The following is a 26,717-nucleotide window of genomic DNA, read 5'->3' on the forward strand; positions in this document are numbered from 1 at the left end:
GTAAAGCGGCGCTAAAAGCTAGCGCCACTTTACCACTGACACCCTAGGCAGCTCGGTGTGAAAGGGGTCTGAATGTATGTCTGTGTGTGACATGCCTGTCAATAAGATGATGGTCATGTTGCACACTGACACAAAATAATAATATTCTGACAGGTTTAGCATAAGGCATAGCTCTGTCTCAAGGAAAGTACAAATATCCCCCAAATGACCCATTTTTGGAAAGCAGACAGTCCAAGGTATTTATTAAGAGGCATGGCAAGTTTTTTGGTTTTTTGAAGTTCTAATTTTTTTCCAAAATTATTTCCATAAATTAAAAAAAAATTTTTTTTTTTTACATACTGTCAACAGTGCAGTACAGCGTCATCATATAGCTGGTTTGAAGTTGATCAGGGACACTGACTGGTGACAGTATGCATTAAAAAAAATCCAATTTTTTTTACAGTTATGCTGTGTACACACGACAGGACTTACGACGGACTGAATCACGTCGGACTTTGACGGACTTCCGTCGAATCGGACTTGTCTACACACAATCACACCAAAGTCCAACGGATTCGACCGTGATGGCGTACAACCGGACTAGAATAAGGAAGTTCATAGCCAGTAGCCAATAGCTGCCCTAGCGTCGGTTTTCGTCCGATGCCATTGAATTTGATTCAGTGGCATACACTCATAAATTTCAACTGCAAGGTATTCTATAAAAAAAGATAAAAAAAAGTCTATAATAGCACGATGTTCTAAACATCTGCATTAACAAACATTGCAAGTAACATAAACATAATAAAAGGGTTTTCCATTTGTATGCCAATACAAGACTGGGTGATGAGAGGAAGCTTTTTGGGGCGATTTATTAAACTTTGCTTTTTTTCACGGATATTAAAACAAATTAAACAGCTTTAACCTTGGGGGTAATGTCCCACATTTGAGAACACATTCCAGATGAAGAAAAACAAAAAAAACAAAAACAAAAAAAACACAATAAAAAACAGACATGCATGATGCATGATATATAACTACAACATAATAAATACTTTACAAAAATATTGAAGTATTTGTATACAGCAATAATGTATGAACCCCACACACTCTTCAAATAATTTTTTTTTAACTGCATTTGGTTTATGCCCAACAAAAATATATATTTCTAAAATAAATGTGAGGCCCTAAACACCATATTTATGTAAAAACAAGACAAAAAACACTGAATATATTGTCTTTTTGAGAAAGTGCCACATTTCTTAATCATTTTAGTCCCTGAAAAGTCGCATGTAATTAGCTACCCTGAATTCCCTGGTTGTGTAGTGTTAATCTTAAGAAAATACTATAAAGTGAAAAAAAAGGGTAGCATGGCTCATGTCACCAATTTTAATAAGAGCAGGGTTTAACATTTTTAATTTAATAAAAAGGCTAAGTCCACCAAAAACTGATTGCAATTTTGAAATACCCGTTGGCTGTTTTATTTTCTAGAAACTTAGTGATGGTTCATGGGTGAAATGCTCTACTTGTCATTTTTGGGTAAACCAGGCCCCAGAGTTCCCAGGTCTGTCCACCATTCAAAGCCACTAAATAAGATGACAATCTTGCTGCTTGACCCTCACCTTAGTATGATGAAGAATTGGTCAAAAGGAGGGAGGAAAGGCATAATCGTCTCAGCAGGAGCAATAATAAACCATCTACATGTTCTCAAATACTTTGCACAGGACCCTCTACAATATTCCCTCGTGTAGCTAATGGATAGGAAGATGGATGGTAGGCCATGCAAAATAAAAGCTTAATGATTTCCCCCCAACATTTTTGAAACATGTTGGATTATCTATTTGTACAATAGGAACCGTTCGCATCTCTAAATGGTCCATTGATGACAGCACTAAAACTGACTTTCCTTAATTGAGCTTTACAAAACTGGCCTAAAAACACCAGTACTTGGCTTTGTAATAATGGCCTGGGAAAAAAGTCAGGAGCTACAGTAGAAAGATATGGCATTGGTCAGATTACCTGGCCTGGTAAATGTTTTTAGATGCCAAGTGCCAGCAGCCCCAAAAACAAAGAGTGTGGAACCCCTGTCATTTTAAAACAGAACCATAAAATAAGACCTTAAAGGCCAAGTTCACCCTTCTGAACAAGTTACACCCATATTTAGGGTGTAACATGTAACAAATTCAGCATTCTTCCCCCTACCTATGACAGTGGGTGAGGGATCCTCTCCGTGCACCTGCCGTCACAATTTGAAAACAGAGCAGCCCTGCGGGGCTCCGCCCACATCATCCATTAACAGTTTCCTCTGAATGAACAGACTAGAAGTATCATCATCCCCTGCAGCTGACAATAAACTGCGAGGGCGCTGGTGAATGCTCTCGTAGTTCATTAATCTTCCTGCACTCAAGTAACTGCCTGCCTGTATCAAAAGGTACGGGCAAAACGCGATCCTAAAAAGTCTGCAGGAGCCTGGCAGATCACAGGTGCAATGTTCTGCAGGCCCCTTAGAAGAAAAAAAAATGCACATTTTTCACTTGCAAAAAAAGTGCATTTATTTATAAAAAGGCAAACTTATCCTTTAACAATAAATTAACACTTTATAATAAATGTAATGATCACCTTAACTTTAGAGCCAACACTTAAACTAACCCATGAATTCTTTATCTGAATCCAGTATAAGAATACTTGCCTGTACCGCTGCCCATGCTGCAGATTTTCACTGTTTTGAAGAGCCAAACTATGCTATGAAATGTGGTTCTTCCATGGGCCCCTTTGCCACTAATGATTAGTGTGCCCTATGGCTATGTACAGGCCTGTAGAGAACCATTCAACACAGAGGTGGACAAGTAGACACTCCCAGATTCTTTCAAAATGCTTAGGTTTTTCAAGAGAGCAAAAACTTGCAGTAAGAGCTCTGGGACTGGTATAGAGATGGAGATGGTGGTGATGATAGAGATGGAGATGGTGGTGATGATAGAGATGGAGATGGTGGTGATGATAGAGATGGAGATGGTGGTGATGATAGAGATGGAGATACACAATAGATTTTTTTAGTTTTTAAAATATTTTCCTTTTTTAGCCATTTTTGAGAATTTGTTGGCTACTTTTTACTAGGGTGGGGTTATTTTTTTAATTCCATTTGAAAACCAATACTGATTGGGTAGTTCATGTTTCATGACTGAGGTTTACAACCACTTTATATGCCAGCCATATCCATTTAAAACTGAAAGCATATCCCTCTATAGTAGATATAGAATATAAATCCTGTATAACGGTGCTTTTAATTTTTCCTCTGCTATTAGCATGAATCACTTTTGACAATTTTTACTGACACCAAGAGAAAAAAAAAGGTGACAGGGGAGGGACCTCCAGCAGATTGACAGCCTTAGCTCTGTTCCTTTGTGAAAGGGGGTGATTCTTTTCTCTCCAATCAGCTCTCAGAGCTCTCCCCACTAAGCTCTGCAGAGTGACTACAGCACTCCACCACCACCACCCCTTTTTTTTTTTTTTTTTTAAGTCTCAGACAAGCTTATCAATTCTGACAGATGTAGAGAAGAAGATTGCAGATGGACAGGTACAATTTATGTAAGAGGATTTGTAAATATCAGTTTCTGGTAGACTTTGCCTTAAAATAAATCTCCAGCCAAAGCTTTTTTTTTGGATAGAGTGGGGGAGGATCCAAACCTCTGATTTTTATTGTTGTTTGTGTCCCTCCTAATGCTATCTAATCACCGGGACAGGAAATAAGAAATCTTTCCAATTGGAAACAGCAGCAGAAAAAATAATATATAATTTAGGTTTTAACCCTTCTCCACTCCAGCCAAAACCTTTCGGGTTTTGCATTAATAACTTTAACCAATCTTCCTTCATTTTTATTATAAATATTAACAAAAGAAAAAACTATTCTAAACAGCAAAATTATTTCTCCCAAGGAATCCAGAAAAATTGAGTTTTTTTTATATCACCCATCTTCTCTTATAGAGCAATTCCAACAAACTGTATTGTTTAGTGTATTAGGCAAATCTGTTGTGTCCATCTCACTCACTTCAGTTGACCCAATTTTGCAGATTTTACCAGCTACACCAAGTAACTCCCAGTTCTATATTCCTGCTACACCTTCACCGTGTAAGAAATGTAAAGGTTAGCCAATCCCAGATAAAGAGCCATAGCCCAATAAAACCAATGAGATAGACGCATAAAATTAGATCATCAACTTCTGATCTCTTCACTGAAACCATAAAGTGATCTGAAACAGATAACCCACAGTTGTTGGAGATGTCCTTCAAGACTTTTAAAAAAACTCCAATGGGTTTGGGCTTCAGATTTAATATAAACTGTGCGAATCAAGCAAAGAATTGCCCACCTTCTTTAAAAACAAAGAAATTATTTCACAGGATCAATTAATTTCTGTCTGCCAATATTTATACAGATGTATATAGTACTCTAGATAAAGAAGTGTACACTGCATTGGTTACAACACATAGGAAGGTTGGAATCAGCTTTGCAGACACCAACATAAGTCAAAAACTGCATGACCCTGTTTCCAGCAGATCCTGCGGTGAACCACCAAGTCCTTCAACACTCCTTTACATGAAGTCCAGTACTTAGAACTCTCTAGCTTCTTGAAACTGCTTTAAAAAGTCTTCTTCTGAGGGGTTATCAGTACATTTTTGCCCATTGTTTGGTGGGCGAATCTCATTGTATCGACTCCAGTCTCCTTTGCACATGATCCAGGGTAAGATGTCTACTTTGTAATGAAGTTCTGCAGAAAAGTCAATGCTGATGAGATTAGGGGAACCCGCTCCCTTACCCCTTGTGATCAACTGCATGCTGTCATCAAAACAGCAGTGCTGAGCTGCTAAAGTAGTACTTTCCAAAGACAGCATTGATCGAATGCAGTATCTTGCTGTGGGCTTATAGATCTCGAGTTTCTCCTTTGGACCACTTGCATCCTTCCATCGAAACTCTTTCCTTTTAATACGATCATAGACATCAGCAGTGCTGTAAGCTACTTCAGTTGGGTAGGAGCAAGGACAGCTTGGGAGATCGTTGGCAACTTTATGCATATACTTTTTGAGAAATTCACTTTTGCAGTTCATCCAACGTTCACAACTGTCTGTATCTACAAGGAAACGCAGAAATCTTACATGACTCATCTTACTGCTCATTAACAGTTTATACATAAATACTATCCAGGCAATAATGACATTTAGAACAGAAGGTCGTGCATTTGTGTTGGCGTCTATTTATTTAAACTATTTTCAACATTGTGAAGCTCTTGAAATTTTTATTGCAAATGTTCAAGCTGAACTCAAGACAAACAGCTTGATGAAATGCACATCAACGCTGTTTTACCTGTCAAAGGATTTGTATTTCTTTACTTCTAGTCTACAATACAACCAGGCAAATGACACCACTTGGTACAGTTAAAGTGGAACTTCTCTCAATCAACTTTCCTATTTACTAATGCTAGCAAGCATAAGGATTAAAAATAGTCAAAATATATCAGATTTACTTGTTTAACCATTTTTTTTACATTTCTTCAGCAACTTCCTGGTTTCAATGCCAATGCAAATGATGTCTTACATTGATTTAATCACTTGCTGTCCAGCCATTGCACATAAAGATGCAGCTAATCTTTAAAACGGCCTCTACTTTTAGGTGCTCATGCGCACCCTCCAGTGTGCAAGAACACCACAATGTGAGAGCACTATCCATTGGACAGTGCAACGTGCTGAATGAACACGGAGCCAATGAGAGCGGATCGGTATCAAGTGATCGCTGTGACCAATCACACATTGTTTAACCACTTCCAGACCGGCTCACGATTATATATGTTGGCACTTTGAAGAGGAATATCGTTGTTATGGCAGCAGCTAGCTGCCATAACCCCGGTATCCCCTACTTCAGTGAGCGTTCCTGTTTCAGATAAAAGTGGTCTCTGCAGTGGATTTGCCGCAAGATCACTTTTATCGGTGGCAGGAGAGGGCTCCTCTCCTACCATGCTCTGATGCCCTCCACTGCTTACCGGAGCCGCCAGCAGCGGCGGAGGCGAATGGGTCCTGTCCCCTTTGTGATATGTAGCTGAGTGAGGGGGAAGATGGCGCTCCCACAGCTCCATACCATTGCAGGGCGGAAGAGACATCAAAACGTCACTTCCGCCCATAGCTCTTAAAAAGGGACATTTTTTTTTTTTTTTATTGCATTTTAGTGTAAATATGAGATCTGAGGTTTTGACCCCAGATCTCATATTTAATAGGTCCTGTCATGCTTTTTTCTATTACAAGGGATGTCATTAAATAAGAAAAATTTATATATATATATATATATATATATATATATATATATATATATATATATATATATACACACATACACACACACACACACACATACACATATATATATATATATATATATATACACACATATATACACACACACACCCCATCCCGTCGAGCTCGCGCGCAGAAGCGAACGCATATGTGAGTAGCGCCCGCATATGAAAACGGTGTTCAAACCACACATGTGAGGTATCGCCGCGATCATTACAGTGAGAGCAATAGTTTTAGCCCAAAACTTCTCTAACTTAAAACTGATAACCTGTAGAAATTTAAACATCGCCTGTAGCGATTTTTAAGGGTAAAAGGTTGTCGCCAGTCCACGAGCGGGTGCAATTTTGAAATGTGACATGTTGGGTATCAATTTACTCAGCGTAACATCATATTTCACAATATAAAAAAAAATAAAAAAAGCTAACTGGGCCAACTTTACTGTGGTCTTATTTTTCTTTAATTCAAAAAAGAGTATTTTTTCCAAAAAAAAAATGTGCGCTTGTAAGACCGCTGCACAAATACGGTATGACAGAAAGTATTGCAACGCCCACCATTTTATTCTCTAGGATGTTAGGAAAAAAAAGAAATATAAGGTTTGGGGGATCCAAGTAATTTTCCAGCAAAAAAAACAAAAAAAAAAACAGATTTTAACTTGTAAGCACCAAAGCTCAGAAAGCTTTGGTGGTTAAACTGTCTGTGGTTAGGAGCAGTTTTCACTTTAATTTCACAAAGCAATCGTACGAGATGAAAGGGAAGTTCCTGATCCCAGCCAAAACACAGTAAAGATAAACTGCCACCGCTACCAAAAACACTGACATACATATGATAAAGTTTATTTAGGTATAGTTTTGCATGACCGAGTAATTCATTCAATTTATAATAGTGCTCAAAACAGAAAAATGAACTGGACAGGAAGATGGTTTAATATGAGAGACTTCAATATCTTAACTAGGCTCTGGTTTCTGAGTGCATTAAAAAAAAAAAAAAAAAAAAAATCACTCATGCAATAACAAAAAGTACACTTACCAACTCCAAACAACTTTGTAGCATTAAATTCATCATTTCCTGCAAGTAGACTCACTTCTGTTGCTGCAGTTTTGAATGTGTCTTCAATGCCTGGTGAGAATAAAAACTCTGAATGAATGAAAAGTTTACACATGTAAACAGTTTACAATTGATTGCTGATAAAAACAGCTGTACAAGTTATGCATTTTCTACATATATGTATTGTAGATGCCACTTACTCTACAATGAAATTAAAAATTAGCTCAGATTAGTACAACGTAAGGGGTTCAAGAAGCCATGCCAAAATGGCCACCTAAAGCAGGGCTGGGCAAACTGCGGCCCTCCAACTGTTGTGGGACTACAAGTCCCATCGTGACTCTGGCTCAGGGAGTAACTGTCAGTCGAACCATCATACCTCTGCCCCTGGGAGTCATGCTTGTAATTGTCAGTCCTGCAATGCCACATGTAGTTCCACAACGGCTGGATGGCTGCAGTTGCTCACCCCTGGCTTAGAGATCACATGATTCTCTTATGCCGCATACGGATGATCAGACATTCCGACAACAAAAACCTGGATTTATTTCCGACGAATGTTGGCTCAAACTTGTCTTGCATACACACGGTCGCACAAATGTTGTCGGAAATTCCGATCGCCAAGAATGCGGTGACGTACAACACATATGACAAGCCGAGAAAAATGAAGTTCAATAGCCAGTGCGGCTCTTCTGCTCAATTCCGAGCATGCGTGGAATTTTGTGCGTCGGAATTGCGTACACACAATCTGAATTTACGACAATGGATTTTTTTTCGTCGGAAAATTTGAGATCCAGCTCTCAAATTTCGACAACAAATGTCCGATGGAGCCTACACGGTCGGAATTTCTGACAAGCTCACATCGAACATTTATTGTCGGAAATTCCGACCGTGTGTACGCGGCATTAACTATCTTTTGCGTGCACCAAAATGCTTGCTTTTTCAGATTTACAGCTGCCATTCATAATAATGCTTAATATTACAGGTGATCTATTGTTTAAAATTACAGGCCACCTAAAGTGCATTAGTTATACTGGTAACATCCAATAGGCCATGTTTATTCTAGTCATTTCAAAAGACTCTTCAGTGGGCTGTGTAGAAAAGCCAGTCAAAAAAAAAAAAAAAAAAAAAAAAGGTACAGTGAGGAAAGAAAGTATTTGATCCCCCGGTGATTTTGTATGGTTGCCCACTGACAAAGAAATGATCAGTCTTTAATTTTAGTGGTAGGTTTGTTTTAACAGTGAGACAGAACAACAAAATATCCAGAAGAACGCATTTCAAAAGTTCTAAATTAATTTGCATTTTAATGAGTGAAATAAGTATTTGATCCTATCAATCAGCAAGATTTCTGGCTCCCAGGTGTCTTCTATACAGGTAATGAGCTGAGATTAGGTGCACTCTCTTCAAGGGAGTGTTCCTAATCTCAGCTTGTTACCTGTATAAAAAGCACCTGTTCACAGAAGCAAAATCAGATTCTAATCTATTCACCATGGCCAAGACCAAAGAGCTGTCCAAGGATGTCAGGGACAAGATTGTAGACCTACACAAGGCTGGAATGGGCTACAAGACCATCGCCAAGCAGCTTGGAGAGAGGGTGAGAATAGCTGGTGAGATTATTCACAAATGGGAGACACACAAAATAACTGTCAATCTCCCTCTGTCTGGGGCTCCATGCAAGATCTCACCTCGTGGAGTTTCAATCATCATGAGAACGGTGAGGAATCAGCCCAGAACTACACAGGAGAATCTTGTTAATGATCTCAAGGCAGTTGGGACCATAGTCCCTAAGAAAACAATTGGTAACACACTACGCCCTGCACTACAATGGTTAAATATGCATCCAGAGTTAATATAGTCTAGCGGTGCAGGGATAAGGTGTATAACTTTCCCTATCCCTCGGTCCAGCAGAACCCTGCTCTGTTCTCTCTGGTCCCTCGGCCTCATCACTTACAGTGCGGCAGGAGCCGTGGACCAGTCACATGGATGGAGGAAAGTACAAGCTAACTTATACACCCTATCCTAACACCATTTGTCTAAAACAAGCATTTAACTCTGTGTTGGAGGCCCCACTACAAGGGTTTTGGAGGTCAGCTTTAATACATCACACTCCGCACACCACTAGTACTTTCACTGCTTGATGCAAAGGTTTAAATGCCTAAAATACAATTTTAAGCATCTGTAGCCTACCAATTCTCTACTAAACATTTAGTCTGCAGGATTTTTGACTTCAAGTGTTGGTCCTAGATTTCATTTTTTTGAAACCAGAATATATTGGAAGTTAAAAGCAATCTGTCACAAAGTGTGTTTTGTTACATCTATTCGATAAGTACAAAAAGCAAAAACAAAAAAAAACACACACACACACACACACACACACACACACACACACACACACACTTTTATTCTGCCAGAAATGCAGTGAGCTTCTAATTTCCAGTATTAAGTTGATAATGCTGCACTGAAATCTGCAGCGAGGTTTATCAGCCCTGCCTTCTGTGAGGAATACAGAACACCTTCCCCTATGTTATGAGATGAAGGTGTTCTGTAGTCCTAATACTTACTGTCCTAGAGTGGCAGCAGTGCTACAGATACAGTAAGGTGAGTGAGCGCTGTCCTTTTTATCTTAATATAGAATAAAAAAAATAAATAAAAAAGGAATGTTCAGGTCAGTGTTTCAGGTGGACTTGATTGGAAGCTCCACACAAGTCTATGGGCAGGTGGATATACTGTAAATGGATGTTCGTCTGCTTACTTCAGAGTCCATCCTGGACTGAAAAAAAAAAAAAAAATTAAGGGAAAAGGTCTGCGTTGGAGGTAGTGTGATGTAAATGGATGCAAGTCCATTTTCACCAGCTTTGTAAATGCAGAAAAAAAAAAAAAAAAAACTTGAACGGGCAAGTATGTCACAAAAGTGACACCTGTCTAGTTGTGCTCCAGTTCTGTAAGAGGCCTCGGGTGGTTTCTCATCAGAGACGGCCATTTTGTTTACTTAACCTTCAGAGCACAGGTGGTATCTTATACAGCAGCAGGCGTAATGGAGGATTTAAATAAAAATTTATTTTATTTGTTCACTTAAAAAGTCCAGTACCACTTAATCCCTTTCAAATAAGTCATTTTTGGCAGCTCTGGGTGTTTCCTAAAGTTGGTGAGAAAAAAAGTGTAGCATTTCAGAACCAATGAGGTGTTTGTAATGAGCTGACTGTGTGGTCCATGAGCCTCTTAGGCCTTGTACAAAGCTGCCATTTCCAGCACAATACATTTACAGTAAGTCAGATTTTATTATGGCTTACAGGAAGCCAGTTTAAGATTTGATATTTATACGAATACACATATTGCTGTCTTTGGCTAATGACTGGACAATTCTGGCTACAGTTATGCAGTTGCTCTACTTTATAAACACCAGTTACAAGGACAAAATTGTGTTCCTTCTTTTTTTGTGGGTGGCTTGAACACAAAAATAACGACACTGGCATTTTACAGTGTTGACCAATCTTTGACAAGGATGCCTTTGCTTGGAAGAATGTTATGAAATAAACTGTCCTCTTGAGAACACTCAGATGGAAGCTGCCATTCTGACTCCTGGGCTGTACATTAGTCTTTGCACAGTGACATTGAAGCAAGCTTGCTCAATTCTGTTTCACAGGATCAGGACAACTACAGTATACAGATGCAGAATGCAGCAGCTTCCATCTGAGATGTCTTACAGAGATGCCAGCTCATTCAACCACTTAAAGACTACTCCATAGCAGATAGATAGATTGCTACCAGGCGGCCCTCTTGTGCAGAATCGATATTATATATATATATACACACACACACACACACACACACACACACACACACACAGATTTATTTATCCCTTCCATGACTAAGCCTATTTTTGAAATTTGGTGTTTACAAGTTAAAATCCGTATTTTTTGCTAGAAAATTACTTAGAACCCCCAAACATTATATATATATTTTTTAGAAGAGAATCTAGAGAATAAAATGGCGATTGTTGCAATATTTTTTATCACACGGTATTTGTGCAGTGGTGTTTTAAACGCAAATTTTTGGAAAAGTGACACTTTCATGAATTTTAAAAAATCCAAACAGTAAAGTTACCCCAATTTTTTTGTATAATGTGAAAGATGATGTTACGCCGAGTAAATAGATACCAAACATGTCACCCTTTATAATTGCACGCACTCGTGGAATGGCGACGAACTACGGTACCTATGAATTTCCATAGGCGACGCTTTAAAATTTTTTTACGGTTACCAGGTTTGAGCTACAGAGGAGGTCTAGGGCTAGAATTATTGCTCTCGCTCTGACGATCACGGCGATACCTCACATGTGTGGTTTGAACACCGTTTACATATGCGGGCGCGACTTCCGTATGCGTTTTCTTCGCTGCGCGAGCTCGCGGGGACAGGGGCACTTTAAAAATCTTTTTTTTTTCTTATTTATTTTATTTATTTTTGTACTTTTATAAATTGTGTTTAAATTTTTTTTTTTTACTGTTATTGCTGTCACAAGCAATGTAAACATCTCTTGTGACAGTAATAGGTGGTGACAGGTACTCTTTATGGAGGGATGGGGGGTCTAAAAGACCCCCCATCCCTCCTTTACACTTCAAAGTATTCAGATCGCCGAAAACGGCGATTCTGAATACTGTGTACTTTTTTAAATTCGGCGCCATTGGCAGCCGAGTAAACGGGAAGTGACGTCGCTTCCGTGTTTACAACAAGGAGGCTGGAACGAAGCCGCTCACAGCTTCGTTCCAGCCCGCCCCCAGCCGCCGAAGATTCCCGATTGGACACCGGGCCTCCCGATCGCACGGGAGGCCCGGAAACAGCGGCGGGAGGCGGCGGATGTCCCCTCCCGCTCCTCCGGTATAACAGCCGAGCGCCTTTTAGCCGCATCGGTTGTTATACTCGGGTAGCCGATCGCCCGCTGAAAACAACGGTACCGGGATGATGCCTGCAGCTGCGGGCATCATGCCGGTATAACCCCGGAAAGCCGAGTACGCATATGTGGTACGGTCGGCGGGAAGGGGTTATTATCTCACAAAAGTGAGTACAACCCTCATTTTTGTAAATATTTTATTATATCTTTTCATGTGACAACACTGAAGAAATGACACTTTGCTGCAATGTAAAGTAGTGAGTGTACAGCTTGTATAACAGTGTAAATTTGCTTTCCCCTCAAAAAATCTCACCACACGGCCATTAATGTCTAAACTGCTGGCAACAAGCACCCCTAAGTGAAAATGTCCAAATAGGGCCCAATTAGCCATTTTCCCTCCCCAGTGTCATGTGACTCGTTAGTGTTACAAGGTCTCAGGTGTGAATGGGGAGCAGGTGTGTTAAACTTGGTGTTATCGCTCTCACTCTCTCATACTGGTCACTGGAAGTTCAACATGGCACCTCATGGCAAAGAACTTTCTGAGAATCTGAAAAAAAGAAGAACTGTTGCTCAGCATAAAGATGGCCTAGGCTATAAGAAGATTGCCAAGACCCTGAAACTGAGCTGCAGCACGGTGGCCAAGACCATACAGTGGTTTAACAGGACAGGTTCCACTCAGAACAGGCCTCGCCATGGTCCACCAAAGAAGTTGAGTACACGTGCTCAGCGTCATATCCAGAGGTTGTCTTTGGGAAATAGACGTATGAGTGCTGCCAGAGGTGCTGCAGAGGTTGAAGGGGTGGGGGATCAGCCTGTCAGTGCTCAGACCATACGCCGCACACTGCATCAAATTGGTCTGCATGGCTGTCATCCCAGAAGGAAGCCTCTTCTAAAAATGATGCACAAGAAAGCCTGCAAACAGTTTGCTGAAGACAAGTAGACTAAGGACATTGATTTCTGGAACCTACAGTCTACATTCAAGCATGGTGGTGGGAGTGTCATGGTCTGGGGCTGCATGAGTGCTGCTGGCACTAGGGAGCTACATTTCATTGCGGGAACCATGACTACCAACATGTACTGTGACATACTGAAGCAGAGCATGATTCCCTCCCTTCAGAGACTGGGCCACAGGGCAGTATTCCAACATGATAAGGACCCCAAACACACCTCCAAGACGACCACTGCCTTGCTAAAGAAGCTGAGGGTAAAGGTGATGGACTGGCCAAGCATGTCTCCAGATCTAAACCTTATTGAGCATCTGTGGGGCATCCTCAAACAGAAGGAGGAGCACAAGGTCTCTAACATCCACCAGCTCTGTGATCTCGTCATGGAGGAGTGGAAGAGGACTTCAGTGGCAACCTGTGAAGCTCTGGTGAACTCCAAGCCCAAGAGGGTTAAGGCAGTGCTGGAAAATAATGGTGGCCACACAAAGTATTGACACTTTGGACCCAATTTGGACATTTTCACTTAGGGGTGTACTCACTTCTGCTGCCAGCGGTTTAGACATTAACGGCCGTGTGTTGAGTTATTTTGAGGGGACAGCACATTTACACTGTTATACAAGCTGTACACTCATTACTTTACATTGTAGCAAAGTGTCATTTCCTCAGTGTTGTCACATGAAAAGATATAATAAAATATTTACAAAAATTGGAGGGGTGTGCTCACTTTGTGAGATACTGTAATATATATATCACTTCTGTCCTCCAGCACCCATCGATCGTCACGCAAGCGTAAACAAGGCAGAGCTTCGTTCTGATTGGGGATAGATTTTGTGTCCCTGCAAAGCAGAGAATAAAATACATAATTTCCCTTAGTAAAAGCACCCAACAGTTCACAAAAACACTGGCTAGGCACACAGTTAACCCTTTGATCACCCTAGATGTTTAACCGCTTCCGAGCCAGTGTCATTAGTACAGTGACAGTGCATTTTTTTTTTAGCACTGATCACTGTATTAGTGTCACTGGTTCCCACAAAGTGTCAGTGTCCAATTATCCGCCGCAATATTGCAGTCCTGCTATAAGTCGCTGATCGCTGCAATTACTAGTATTAAAAATTCCAGTATATATCTACACATGCATACATACATACATACATACATACATACACACACCTACCATCATTTGTAGACGTTACAAGTTTTGCACAAAGTTGTATACACTTATTGGGGGTTTTTTTCTACCAAAAATATGAAGCAGAATACATATTGGCCTAAATTTATGAAGAAATTACATTTAAAAAAAAATGCATTGGATAGGTTTTATAGCAAAACGTAAAAACATTTTTCAAAAATGGTTGGTCTTTTGTTTATGGTGCAAAAAAATGATCAAATACCACCAAAAGAAAGCTCTATTTGTGGGGAAAAAAGCAAAAAAACAAAAAAAAAAAAAAAAAAACATTTTATTGGGGTACAGCGTTGCAAAACTGTGCAATTGTCAGTTAAAGTAACGCAGTGCCGTTCCGCGACAAAATGGTCTGGTCATGAGGGGGGGGGGGGGTAAATCTTCAGGAGGTCAATTGATTAAATAGGCTGCATTAACACAATGCACAAAGCAGCAACAATGTAAATGAGCCCCTATAGCTACCCTTTATTGCGATCTCAATTGGCCCACAAAAGCCAATACCTTTGATCAGAACTTTTTAAGCGGTTTGAACATTTGTTATACAGAGCAAATACAAACCAACTAATGAAAAGCTTGCAGAAACAAGCGGGCAAATTACTAGTGGGTCCAATTTACTAAAATCTGAAGGCAAACACAGCTAGCCTGGGAGGGGAGAAAAAAAAAAAAAAAAGCAACGATTTCTTCAGAGGATTGAAATAAACATGGTGGGTGCACTTTCCCTTATACTTTTCAGGGCCTTGGTCGTTTTGCCAACACGTACAGTGACAATAGCTGAATTTAGTTTTGGCTCTACAGAAATAATGAATTTATCAAGCCAAGAATGTAGAGCTGTCAAATATTCTAAAATTCCTCTGTTAGTGACTGCGGGATCTCGTAATATAAAGTCACAAGCTTTCTCTTCTCCTCTCTCGGGGAACTGGAGTATGTAACAAATGCATTATCAGGGCATCAGGAATGTGTATTGTGAGCCAAAGTCAGCCTGTTCATTTTACCAGGTGTTCTGCAGCTACCTCGGAGAAGCGGCCAAATTACCAGTCTTATTTTTTTTCTCCTCTTTTAAAATCCATTAGTCATTATATGTGCACACATTTATCCACAGAACACCCACTTTATATTTTAAAGGCAGCGCGTTGATGGTTTCAGGGTGGTTTTGATGTGGTGAGAAGGAAAGGCTCCCAGCAGCACGCACAGCTCTCTTTGGTTTGCATTTCTCTGGAGTCATTTTACACACCTGGGCAGTTTGGCATATCGCACGTCCTGGATTCTGTGGCGGTGCAGGCGTATCCGCAAGACCTCGTACGTTTCTGATTTCCGCTGCCGCAACTGACACTGCAGACCGACCAAGCGCTCCAATCCCCTTCTCCATCAGCATAGTCTATAAAATAAGTTTTATACATAACTGTCACTATAGAGAACATTGCATTCATATGTATGATTGTTCAAAGTTAAACCTTCAGCCAAACTTTATTTTTATTTATTTTTTTACAGCACCAAAGGATTGTTGGAAACGGTCAGGTCAGGAGCTAATTCTCTAGCACTTAAATAAGAATTCCAGGTATGGATATTTTATACATAGTTACATTGATCCAGCTTGGACCAGTGTAACTATGTACAGGGCCGGTGCTACCACTAGGCAAACTAGGAAGCCGCCTAGGGCGCTCTGCTACCTAGGGCGCTCGGCCACTGGTGTTCCTACTCTCTTCAACAAGCAACTAAGTCTCAGCATTAGCAGGCAGCGGCCACTCCATTCGAACATAGTGTCAGAGGTGCAGTGGCTGCAGAGGACTGTGTCCCAACTCCCGAATGAATGGAAGCAAGCAAACATGCATTGATGAGCGCTGGTGAGGCTACGTTTGATGGGTGCTGGTGGAGGCTACGTTTGATGGGCGCTGGTGGAGGCTACGTTTGATGGGCGCTGGTGGAGGCTACGTTTGATGGGCGCTGGTGGAGGCTACGTTTGATGGGCGCTGGTGGAGGCTACGTTTGATGGGCGCTGGTGGAGGCTACGTTTCGATGGGCGCTGGTGGAGGCTACGTTTCGATGGGCGCTGGTGGAGGCTACGTTTGATGGGCGCTGGTGGAGGCTACGTTTCGATGGGCGCTGGTGGAGGCTACGTTTCGATGGGCGCTGGTGGAGGCTACGTTTCGATGGGCGCTGGTGGAGGCTACGTTTCGATGGGCGCTTCATTAAAAAGGTGGGGTATACATGGTCAGGGAAAAGGGGGTGGGGTCAGGGGTGGAGCCGGGCTTGGCCAAATTGGGTTTCGCCTAGGGTGTGAAAAATCCTTGCTTCAGACCTGACTGACTATGTATATACCAAACCTGGCCAATGCCCCTGGAAGATGGAAACTACTAAAGTAGACACCGCTACTCCAGTGATCTCCACTTGCTTCCAGGTCCTGCCCTGCTGCATTCTGAACACAGAAGGTGGACTGTTCAACACAGGTGTCGTTCAGAGAATGCTCTGCATTTTCTGAATGAATACAAAGTGCTCTCTGAATGGATGTACAATCAACTTAAAGACCAGGCCTTTTATGGCACTTTTTTTTTTAACTTGTAAACACAGTATTTTTTGATAGAAAATTACTTAGAACCTCCAAACACACACTTTTTTTTTTTAGTAGAGACCCTAGGGCAGTGATGGCGAACCTTGGCACCCCAGATGTTTTGGAACTACATTTCCCATGATGCTCATGCACTCTGCAGTGTAGTTTAGCATCATGGGAAATGTAGTTTGAAAACATCTGGGGTGCCAAGGTTCGCCATTACTGCCCTAGGGAATAAAAAGAGGTGGAGGTCTAGAGCTAGAATTATTGCACATGCTATAATGTGTGGTGCGAACACCGTTTACTTATGCATGAGCGACTTATGTATGCGTTCTACGTATATGTTCTGCGAGCAAGCACAGTGGGATGGGGGCGCTTTAAAAAAATGTTTATATTATTTTTACACGGTCCCTTTAATTTTTTTTTAACCACTTTTATTTCTAAACATCCCTTGTAAAAGAAATAAGGGATGACAGGTCCTCTTAATGAAGAGATTTGGAGTCTATAAGACCCCAAATCTCTCCTCTACCTTTAAAAGCATCAGATCAAAAAATAAAAATAAATTGGTTTATTTCCACCTCAGACTAGAAGTGACAGTGTCATTCTGGTCCTCCTAAATCACAGAGGTGGGGAGAGAGAATCTGGTCTCCTCACCTCTGTGGCCAGCCGCCCAAAGAGAAACAGCGGTGAGCGGCCATGAGGGGGGCGGGGTTTCAGATGGACACCTCCCACTGCTTCTAAAAGCGATCCAGTGGCTAATCAGCTGCTCGGATCGATTTTATGAGAAATAACTGCTGGCTGAATTAAAAAAAATAATGGGGTTATGAACTGGCAGCTTCAGCCATAACCCCCAGTAAACCACTTCAAAGCCACAATGTATATATACACGTATGGCTTGGAGTGGAGCAGTGATCTTATGCTCTCCACCTCGTCCAATCAGAAAACACTTTGCATTAATTCAGAAAATGCAAAGCATTCTCTGAATATCCCCTGTGATGAGCAGCTGACCTCCTGTGTTCAGAATGCATTGGGCCAGCTGCTTCACACAGGACTGGGGTAGTGGTGTCTACTTTAGTGATTTCCAGCTTCCAGGGACAGCAGCCAGGCATGGTATATACATAGTTTGGTACAAGATGGACCAAAATAAATGGGGATAAAATATTCATACCCAAAATTCATCTTTAACTACTTGACCTCTGGAAGATTTTACCCCCCCCCCTTCATGACCAGACCATTTTTTTGCCATTCTGCACTGCGTTATTTGAACTGGTAATTGTGTGGTCATGCAACACTGTACGCAAATTACATTTTAAGCATTTTTTTCACAAAAATAGAGCTTGTTTGGTGGTATTTGATTGCCACTGTTTTTTTTTTTAGCATTTGCGATATAAATGAAAAAAAGACAAAATTTGGAAAAAAAATATAAAATTATTGGATAAGTTAAAAAAAAAAAACACACAACACACAAACACCACAAAAATCTAAAATTTCTGCATGAATTCAGGCCAAAATGTATTCTGCTACATGTCTTTGGTAGAAAAAATTATTATGTGTAAATTATTTGGACTGCGTGACAGTTATAGTAGCGTCTGGTAGAGATACTGAAAAAAAATCTTTTAGTTTTATACTAGTAATGGTGGTAATCAGTGACTTATAGCAGGACTGTGATAGTAGGGTCAGGAAAGGGAGGGGACAAAACGAGCGCCCCCCCCACTCCTAAACCATACCAGGCCACACACCCCCAAAGCACCTTGTCCCTATGTTGACAAGGACAAGGCCCTCAGATCCTGCCCCCCCATGTGAATGAGTAGGGGTACCAAAAAAAGGGTAAAAAATAAATAGAAGCAAACAAGTTTTTGACAAGGCCCCCGTCCCAAAGCAGTGCACGCTCCCCTTTCCTGACCTGCATGCTCGGATAAGGGTCTGGTATGGATTTGGGGGGCATGCCTTTTTTTGAGCGCGGTTCTCCTTAAAATCTATACCAGACCCCTATGATGGGGGGGACCCCACGCTGGTCCCCCCCCCCATTAATTTTTCATCGCGTCATTGGTTATTAAGGATGCGGCAGCCAGATTCCCGTCCTGCTCCTTAACAACCAGCTACAGTGAGGAGGAAAAAAGTGATCCCCTGCTGATTTTGTACATCAGCAATCTATAATTTTAATGGTAGCTTTATTTTAACAGTTAGAGACAGAACAAAAAAAAAATCCAGAAAAACGCATTTCAAAAAAGTTATAAATTGATTTACATTTTAATAAGTGAAATAAGTATTTGATCTCCCATCAATCAGCAAGATTTCTGGCTCCCAGGTGTCTTCTATACAGGTAATGAGTTGAGATTAGGAGCACTTTCTTAAAAGGGAGTGCTCCTAATCTCAGCTTGTTACCTGAATAAAAGACACCCGGGAGCCAGAAGCAGATACCAATCTCTCCACCAAGGCCAAGACCAAAGAGCTGTCCAAGTATGTCAGGGACAAGACTGTAGACCTACACAAGGCTGGAATAGGCAACAAGACCATTGCCAAGCAGCTTGGTGAGAGGGTGACAACAGTTGGTGTGATTATTCGCAAATGGAAGAAACACAAAATAACTGTCAATCTCCCTCGGTCTGGGGCTCCATGCAAGATCTCACCTCGTGGAGTTTCAATGATCATGAGAACAGAATTACACGGGAGAATCTTGTCAATGATCTCAAGGCAACTGGGACCATAGTCACTAAGAAAACAATTGGTAACACTATGCTGAAATACTGCAGTGCCCGGAAGGTCCGTCAGCTGAAGAAAGCACATGTACAGACCCGTCTGAAGTTTGCTAATGAACATCTGAATGATTCAGAGGAGAACTGGGTGAAAGTGTTGTGGTCAGAGGAGACCAAAATCAAGCTCTTTGGCATCAGCTCAACACGCCGTATTTGCAGAAATGCTGCCTATGACACAAAGAACACCATCCCCACCATCAAACATCCAGGTGGAAACATTATGCTTTGAGGGTGTTTTTCTGCTAAGTGGACAGGACAACTTCACTGCATCAAAGGGACAATGAATGGGTCCACGTACCGTCAAATCTTGAGCGAGAACCTCTTTCCCTCAGCCAGGGCATTGAAAATGGGTTGTGGATGGGTATTCCAGCATGAAATTGACCCAAAATACATGGCCAAGGCAACAGAGAAGTGGCTCAAGAAGAAGCACATTAAGGTCCTGAAGTGGCCTAGCCAGTCTCCAGACCTTAATCCCATAGAAACTATGTGGAGGGAGCTGAAGGTTTGAGTTGCCAAACATCAGCCTCAAAACATTAATGACTTGGAGAGTATCTGCAAAGAGGAGTGGAATAAAATCCCTCCTGAGAGGTGTGCAAACCTATGTTCATTTACAAGAAACTACTGGACTTACGATTGCCGACAAGGGTTTTGCCACCACGTACCAAGTTATGTTTTGCAAAGGGGTCACATACTTATTTCATTCATTAAAATGCATAGCAATTTATAACTTTTTTGAAATGAGTTTTTCTGGGTTTTTTTTGATATTCTGTCTAGACTGATCATTTGTCAGTGGGCAAACGTACAAAATCAGCAGAGGATCAAATACTTTTTTCCCCCTCACTGTATTCGTCACACAGAATTTGGATTAGTTGATCATTTTTTTTTACTGATTTTAATTTAAATCGTTCTGAAAATTTAGATTTGGTTAGAAAATGAAGAAACCAAAATGAAACCAAACAATTTTTTTCTGTTCTGCACAGGTCTAGGTACTAGAGCACAAACAAAACAATCACACTGGTCAAAGTCGTAACAAAGTTGCACTGATCCAATGTCGCACAAGTGTAAATGGACACTTAGCTTTGACAAAAAAAAAAAAACAAAAAAAAAAAAAAAAAAAAAAAAACAAACACAAACACAAACACACACAAACACAAACACAAACACAAACACACACACACACAAAGCTGACTGGTTTCCATACACAGCTGCACCAGATTATGCACTCTCCAGTTGTTGTAAATAAGCCCCATTGTTGCTGTGGAGTGCATGCGGTCCTGACAACCAGAGTACAGTGATTTCACAACCAAGGTCATTGAGAGGCACAAGAAACTGTTGGCAATACAACTGTCCACAGTCACAAAAAAAAAAACTTCACCATCAAATGACTCCCTAACTCTAGGTTAACCCACAAAAGTGGGCCAAATGTCTGCAACAATATTTTATGGTGCCAATAACCCACAATCCTGTGTCATGTGCCTGTTTCCAAAACAAATGTTCTGCAGATTGGACCATGAGGTCCTGGTTACACAGCATCCTACCGTGTTCATTCTAACAAACACAATTCTTAATATTTTGACTGAATGTGAATGGAATGTGAGTGGAATTCTTTGAAATCAAAGTAAATAGTTTGTGTTTTTGAAGCATCTGGTATAATTTTTTTTTTTTTTTTTTTTGATCTGACCTTTCAATTTGTTTTTTTCAATCAAAGCTAAAGGTCATCTGAATGGTAAAATATGAATTTAAATTTGATTTTTACTTTGAATTTAAAAAGCCATGTGAGGAATTGAATAAGGAAAGGATTTAAAATTTGCATTGAGAAAAACCTATATACCGTATTTATCAGCGTATAACACGCGCCGGCGTATAACACGCACCCCAAGTTTAGGAGGGAATTTTAAGGAAAAAAACTTTTAGGAGGGAAGTTTAAGGAAAAAAAAAAAAACTTACATTTAAATGCCCATCAATCCAGCCTCATCAGTGTTCATCTGCAGCCTTTCCCCAGTGTCCAGTGCAGCCTTGTCAGTGCAGCCTTGCCCCCAGTGCAGCCTTGTCCCCAGTGCAGCCTTGTCCCCAGTGCAGCCTTGTCCCCAGTGCAGCTTTGCCCCAGTTCAGCCTTGTCCCCAGTGCAGCCTTGTCCCCAGTGCAGCTTTGCCCCAGTTCAGCCTTGTCCCCAGTGCAGCCTTGTCCCCAGTGCAGCCTTGTCCCCAGTGCAGCTTTGCCCCAGTGCAGCTTTGCCCCAGTTCAGCCTTGTCCCCAGTGCAGCTTTGCCCCAGTTCAGCCTTGTCCCCAGTGCAGCCTTGTCCCCAGTGGTCCGTGCAGCCTTGTCGCCGCCGACATACAAACGTTTAGCTTGTATTTTTAAACATGGCGCCGCGGAGTTCGGAGGGAATCGGGGGGCGCTCGTTCAGCTGAACGAGCGCCGCCGAGGACACAGTGACTGGGCGGAGCCGAGATACACATATCCGAGGGTTCTCAGCTATTCTCGGCGCCGTTCACAGTCACGCCCAGTCCCTATGATGGACATAACAGAGGTCCAATGGCGGGACTGGGCGTGACTGTGAACGGCGCCGAGAAAAGCCGAGAACCCTCGGCTATGTGTATCTCAGCTCCGCCCAGTCACTGTGTCCTCGGCGGCGCTCGTTCAGCTGAACGAGCGCCCCCGAGTCCCTCCAAACTCCGCAGCGCCATGTTTAAAAATACAAGCTATGTGAATGTCGGCGGCGATCGCTCGACAGATCACAAAATAGCGGGGATCGGCGTATAACACGCACCCACGATTTTCCCCTTATTTTAAGGGAAAAAAAGTGCGTGTTATACGCCGATAAATACGGTATATACATACATACATACATACATACATACATACACACACGCAGTGGGGACGGAAAGTATTCAGACCCCCTTAAATGTTTTACTCTTTGTTATGTTGCAGCCATTTGCTAAAATCATTTAAGTTCATTTTTTTCCTCATTAACCACCTTAATACAGGGCACTTTCACCCCCTTCCTGCCCAATCCATTTATCAGTTGTCAGCGCTGTCGCACTTTGAATGACAATTGCGCGGTCATGCAACACTGCACCCTAATGACATTTTTAGCATTTTTTTCCCACAAATAGAGCTTTTGTGGTATTTGATCACCTCTGTGGTTTTTATTTATTGCGCTATAAACAAAAGAAGAGGGACAAGTTTGAAAAAACACAATATTTTTTACTTTTTGCTATAATAAATATCCATTTTTTTTTTTTTAAAACAAATTTTTTCCTCAGTTTAGGCCGATATGTGTTCTTCTACATATTTTTGGTAAAAAAAAAAAAAAGATCACAATAAGCGTATATTGATTGGTTTGCACAAAAGTTATAGCTTCTACAAAATAGGGGATAGATTTATAGCATTTTTATTTAATTTTTTTTTTTTTTTTTTTTTTTACTAGTCATGGCGGCGATCTGCGATTTTTATTGTGGCTGCCATATTGCGGTGGACATATCGGACACTTTTGACACATTTTTGAAACCATTCACATACAGCGATCCGTGCTATAAAAATACATTGATTACTGTGTAAATGTGACTGTCAGGGAAGGGGTTAACACTAGGGGGTAATTGGGTTAAATGTGTGTCCTAGGGAGGTGATTTTTTTTTTTTTAAATTAATTTATTAAAATTTTCATGTACAAAAAAAATAAAATAGCTCTCCTCTGACAGAGAGTCTACATTGACATTTCTTACAAAATTATTTCATTATATGCCCCCTTACATTTCCCCCCCCCCCCTTCTCTATCCCTCCCCCGCCCCCCTTCTGCAGATGGACGTCATAGTGCTGAGTAGGGTACTCTTATTAATAGCTGGGTTAACAGAAATCCCCTCCCCATCAGTCCCTCCTTGTGATCTCCTCCAAATAGCTCCAAGAGCTTTTATAATTCCGCCATACAGCCCATTTATCCGCCCTCGCCTCCCCCTCATCTAGATCAGCTCCCTCACTATCCACCCCCTCCTAGGGAGGTGATTCTAACTGTGGGGGAGGGGAATGACTGGGGGAGGTGACCGATCGGTGTCCCTATGTACAAGGGACACACCATTGGTCTCCTCTGACAGGACGTGGATCTGTGTGTTTACACACACACACACACACACACACACATCCACGGTCCTGCTCTGTGACACGGAATTGCGGCCGCCAGGCACGCGCATCAGGTCATGAGTGACGCCGGCGGCGCTCGTGCGCCCCCTAGTGGCTCGGGAGGGCGATCACGTCATATGACGTCCGCCCAGAACGAGAGCTGCCTCGTCCCACAGTCATATGACAGTGGCCAGGCAGCTAGTGGTTAATGTATACACAGCACTTCATATTGACAGAAAAACACAGAATTGTTGACATTTTTGCAGATTTATTAAAAAAGGAAAACTGAAATATCACATGGTCCTAAGTATTCGGACCCTTTGCTCAGTATTTAGTAGAAGCACCCTTTTAATCTAATACAGCCATGAGTCTTTTTGGGAAAGATACAACAAGTTTTTCACACCTGGATTTGGGGATCCTCTGCCATTCCTCCTTGCAGATCCTCTGCAGTTCTGTCAGGTTGGATGGTAAATGTTGGTGGACAGCCATTTTTAGGTCTCTCTAGAGATGCTCAATTGGGTTTAAGTCAGAGCTCTGGCTGGGCCATTCAAGAACAGTCACAGAGTTGTTGTGAAGCCACTCCTTCGTTATTTTAGCTGTGTGCTTAGGGTCATTGTCTTGTTGGAAGGTAAACCTTCGGCCCAGTCTGAGGTCCTGAGCACTCTGGAGAAAGTTTTCGTCCAGGATATCCCTGTACTTCATCTTTCTCTCAATTGCAACCAGTCGTCCTGTCCCTGCAGCTGAAAAACACCCCCACAGCATGCCACCACCATGCTTCACTGTTGGGACTGTATTGGACAGGTGATGAGCAGTGCCTGATTTTTTTTTCCACACATACCGCTTAGAATTAAGGCCAAAAAGTTCTATCTTGGTCTCATCAGACCAAAGAATCTTATTTCTCACCATCTTGGAGTCCTTCAGGTGTTTTTTTAGCAAACTCCATGCGGGCTTTCATGTGTCTTGCAGTGAGGAGGCATCCGTCAGGCCACTATGCCATAAAGCCCCGACTGGTGGAGGGCTGAAGTGATGGTTGACTTTCTACAACTTTCTCCCATCTCCCGACTGCATCTCGGTAGCTCAGCCACAGTGATCTTAGGGTTCTTCTTTACCTCTCTCACCAAGGCTCTTCTCCCCCGATAGCTCAGTTTGGCCGTACGGCCAGCTCTAGGAAGGGTTCTGGTCATCCCAAACATCTTCCATTTAAGGATTATGGAGACCACTGTGCTCTTAGGAACCTTAAGTGCAGCAGAATTTTTTTTTGTAACCTTGACCAGATCTGTGCTTTGCCACAATTCTGTCTGAGCTCTTCAGGCAGTTCCTTTGACCTCATGATTTTCATTTGCTCTGAGAGCCCTTGCACACTGGGGCGGTTTGCAGGCGCTATTGCGCTAATAATAGCGCCTGCAAACCGCCCCGAAAGTGCCGCTGCATGTATTCCTGTGTGAAAGCCCCGAGGGCTTGCACACTGGAGCGATGCGCTGGCAGGACGGTAATAAAAGTCCTGCTAGCAGCATCTTCGGAGCGGTGAAGGAGCGGTGTGTATACCGCTCCTTTACCGCTCCTGCCCATTGAAATCAATGGGACGGCGCGGCTATACCGCCGGCAATGCGCCTCTGCAGAGGCGCTTTGCGGTGGTTTTTAACCCTTTCTCGGCCGCTAGCGGGGGGTAAAACTGCCCCGCTAGCGGCCGCATACCGACGGTAAAACGCCGCTATTAATAGCGGCGTTTTACTGCCGACGCCGCCCCCGCCCCAGTGTGCAAGGGCTCTGACATGCACTGTGAGCTGTAAGGTCTTATATAGACAGGTGTGTGGCTTTCCTAATCAAGTCCAATCAGTATAATCAAACAATAGCTGGACTCAAATGAGGGCATAGAACCATCTCAAGGATGATCAGAAGAAATGGATAGCACCTGAGTTAAATACACACACATACATATATACACACATATACACACACACACACACACACACACACACACACACACTGTATGTACAAAAATTTTGTTTTACCAGATATATGGAATGGAAAATGGATGAAGAAACTAGGATTTGTTACTAGAATGAAAGCAGAAATCTAATTGGTCTAATTGGTGGGCAGGAAAAACAAGAGTTGCACTTCTGTTTTCTGTAAACACCTAAACCTCGACATACACAAGACACTCATGGGGAATGTCTATATGGCCACATTTTAGTGCCTGAAAAATTAATAAAAATGCTCTAAATTACAGCATTCAGGTGATGGTACAATTAATCCAACAGCATGCAAAGACATTTTAGACAACTATGCAGTCCCTACCTTGAGGCAACACTTTTCGGTTCCAGTATGACTGTTCCTGTTTACAAAGCCAGCTCAATACAGGGCTTAATGAGCTTGGTATGGAGATGGTCTCTTTGTCCAACATCAGAACCTGACCTCATACATGCACCTTTGGATGAATAGACACTAAAAACAAATCTCTCATGGAAAGTCTTCCTAGAAGAGGGGAACTCCAGATTAATCCCCATGGTTTTAGAATGGGATGTTCAAAACTTGTACAGGTCTGATGGTCAGGTGTCCATAACTTGGTTGTAGAGGAAATCAATTTTCTGCTGTGTGAAAGGAGTTATTCATTTCCCCATACAAGCATATTACATTGGTTTGAGAACAAGACCTGTTCACACCAACGATGCTTTGCATTGTATTGTAGAAATTAAAGACCTGCGTGTGAAATTGTGGGTGCCTTGACTAGAATGTTGCCATTCAAGTTATATAAACTGAAATCAATAAGTCATTTTGATGTACTTTTAAGCATATATTTCTGGTGGGAACCCATCCCCAGCCCAATGCCAAACTGAAATTCTCTTGACTGTGTCCAAGGGTTTGGCTACGTCTCCCAAAGGACCCAGGTAGTCTCTGGGCTGGAGTTTCCAGATCTGTACACCTACCGTTGTAGTCTCC

At 41.9% G+C, this 26,717-nt stretch overlaps 1 protein-coding gene across 2 annotated transcripts in view; it reads right to left on the reverse strand.

The window, feature by feature from the left end:
- Positions 1–704: 704 nt before the first annotated feature.
- Positions 705–26,717, reverse strand: part of ISM1 (isthmin 1) — a 109,208-nt gene continuing 83,195 nt past the window's right edge. The window contains exons 4-6 of one of the 2 annotated variants that reach the window (XM_073628258.1): positions 15,592–15,735; positions 7,338–7,427; positions 705–5,098 (exon numbers count right to left, since the gene is read on the reverse strand). In XM_073628258.1, the coding sequence (XP_073484359.1) occupies positions 4,581–5,098; positions 7,338–7,427; positions 15,592–15,735 (752 nt within the window). In that variant the 3' untranslated portion in view covers positions 705–4,580. The remainder of the gene's footprint in view (positions 5,099–7,337; positions 7,428–15,591; positions 15,736–26,717) is intronic. The other variant, XM_073628259.1, reaches the window with a different exon arrangement.

This window comes from Aquarana catesbeiana, linkage group LG04 (genome assembly GCF_042186555.1).
Source record: "Aquarana catesbeiana isolate 2022-GZ linkage group LG04, ASM4218655v1, whole genome shotgun sequence".
NCBI classification, from domain to species: Eukaryota; Metazoa; Chordata; class Amphibia; order Anura; family Ranidae; genus Aquarana; species Aquarana catesbeiana.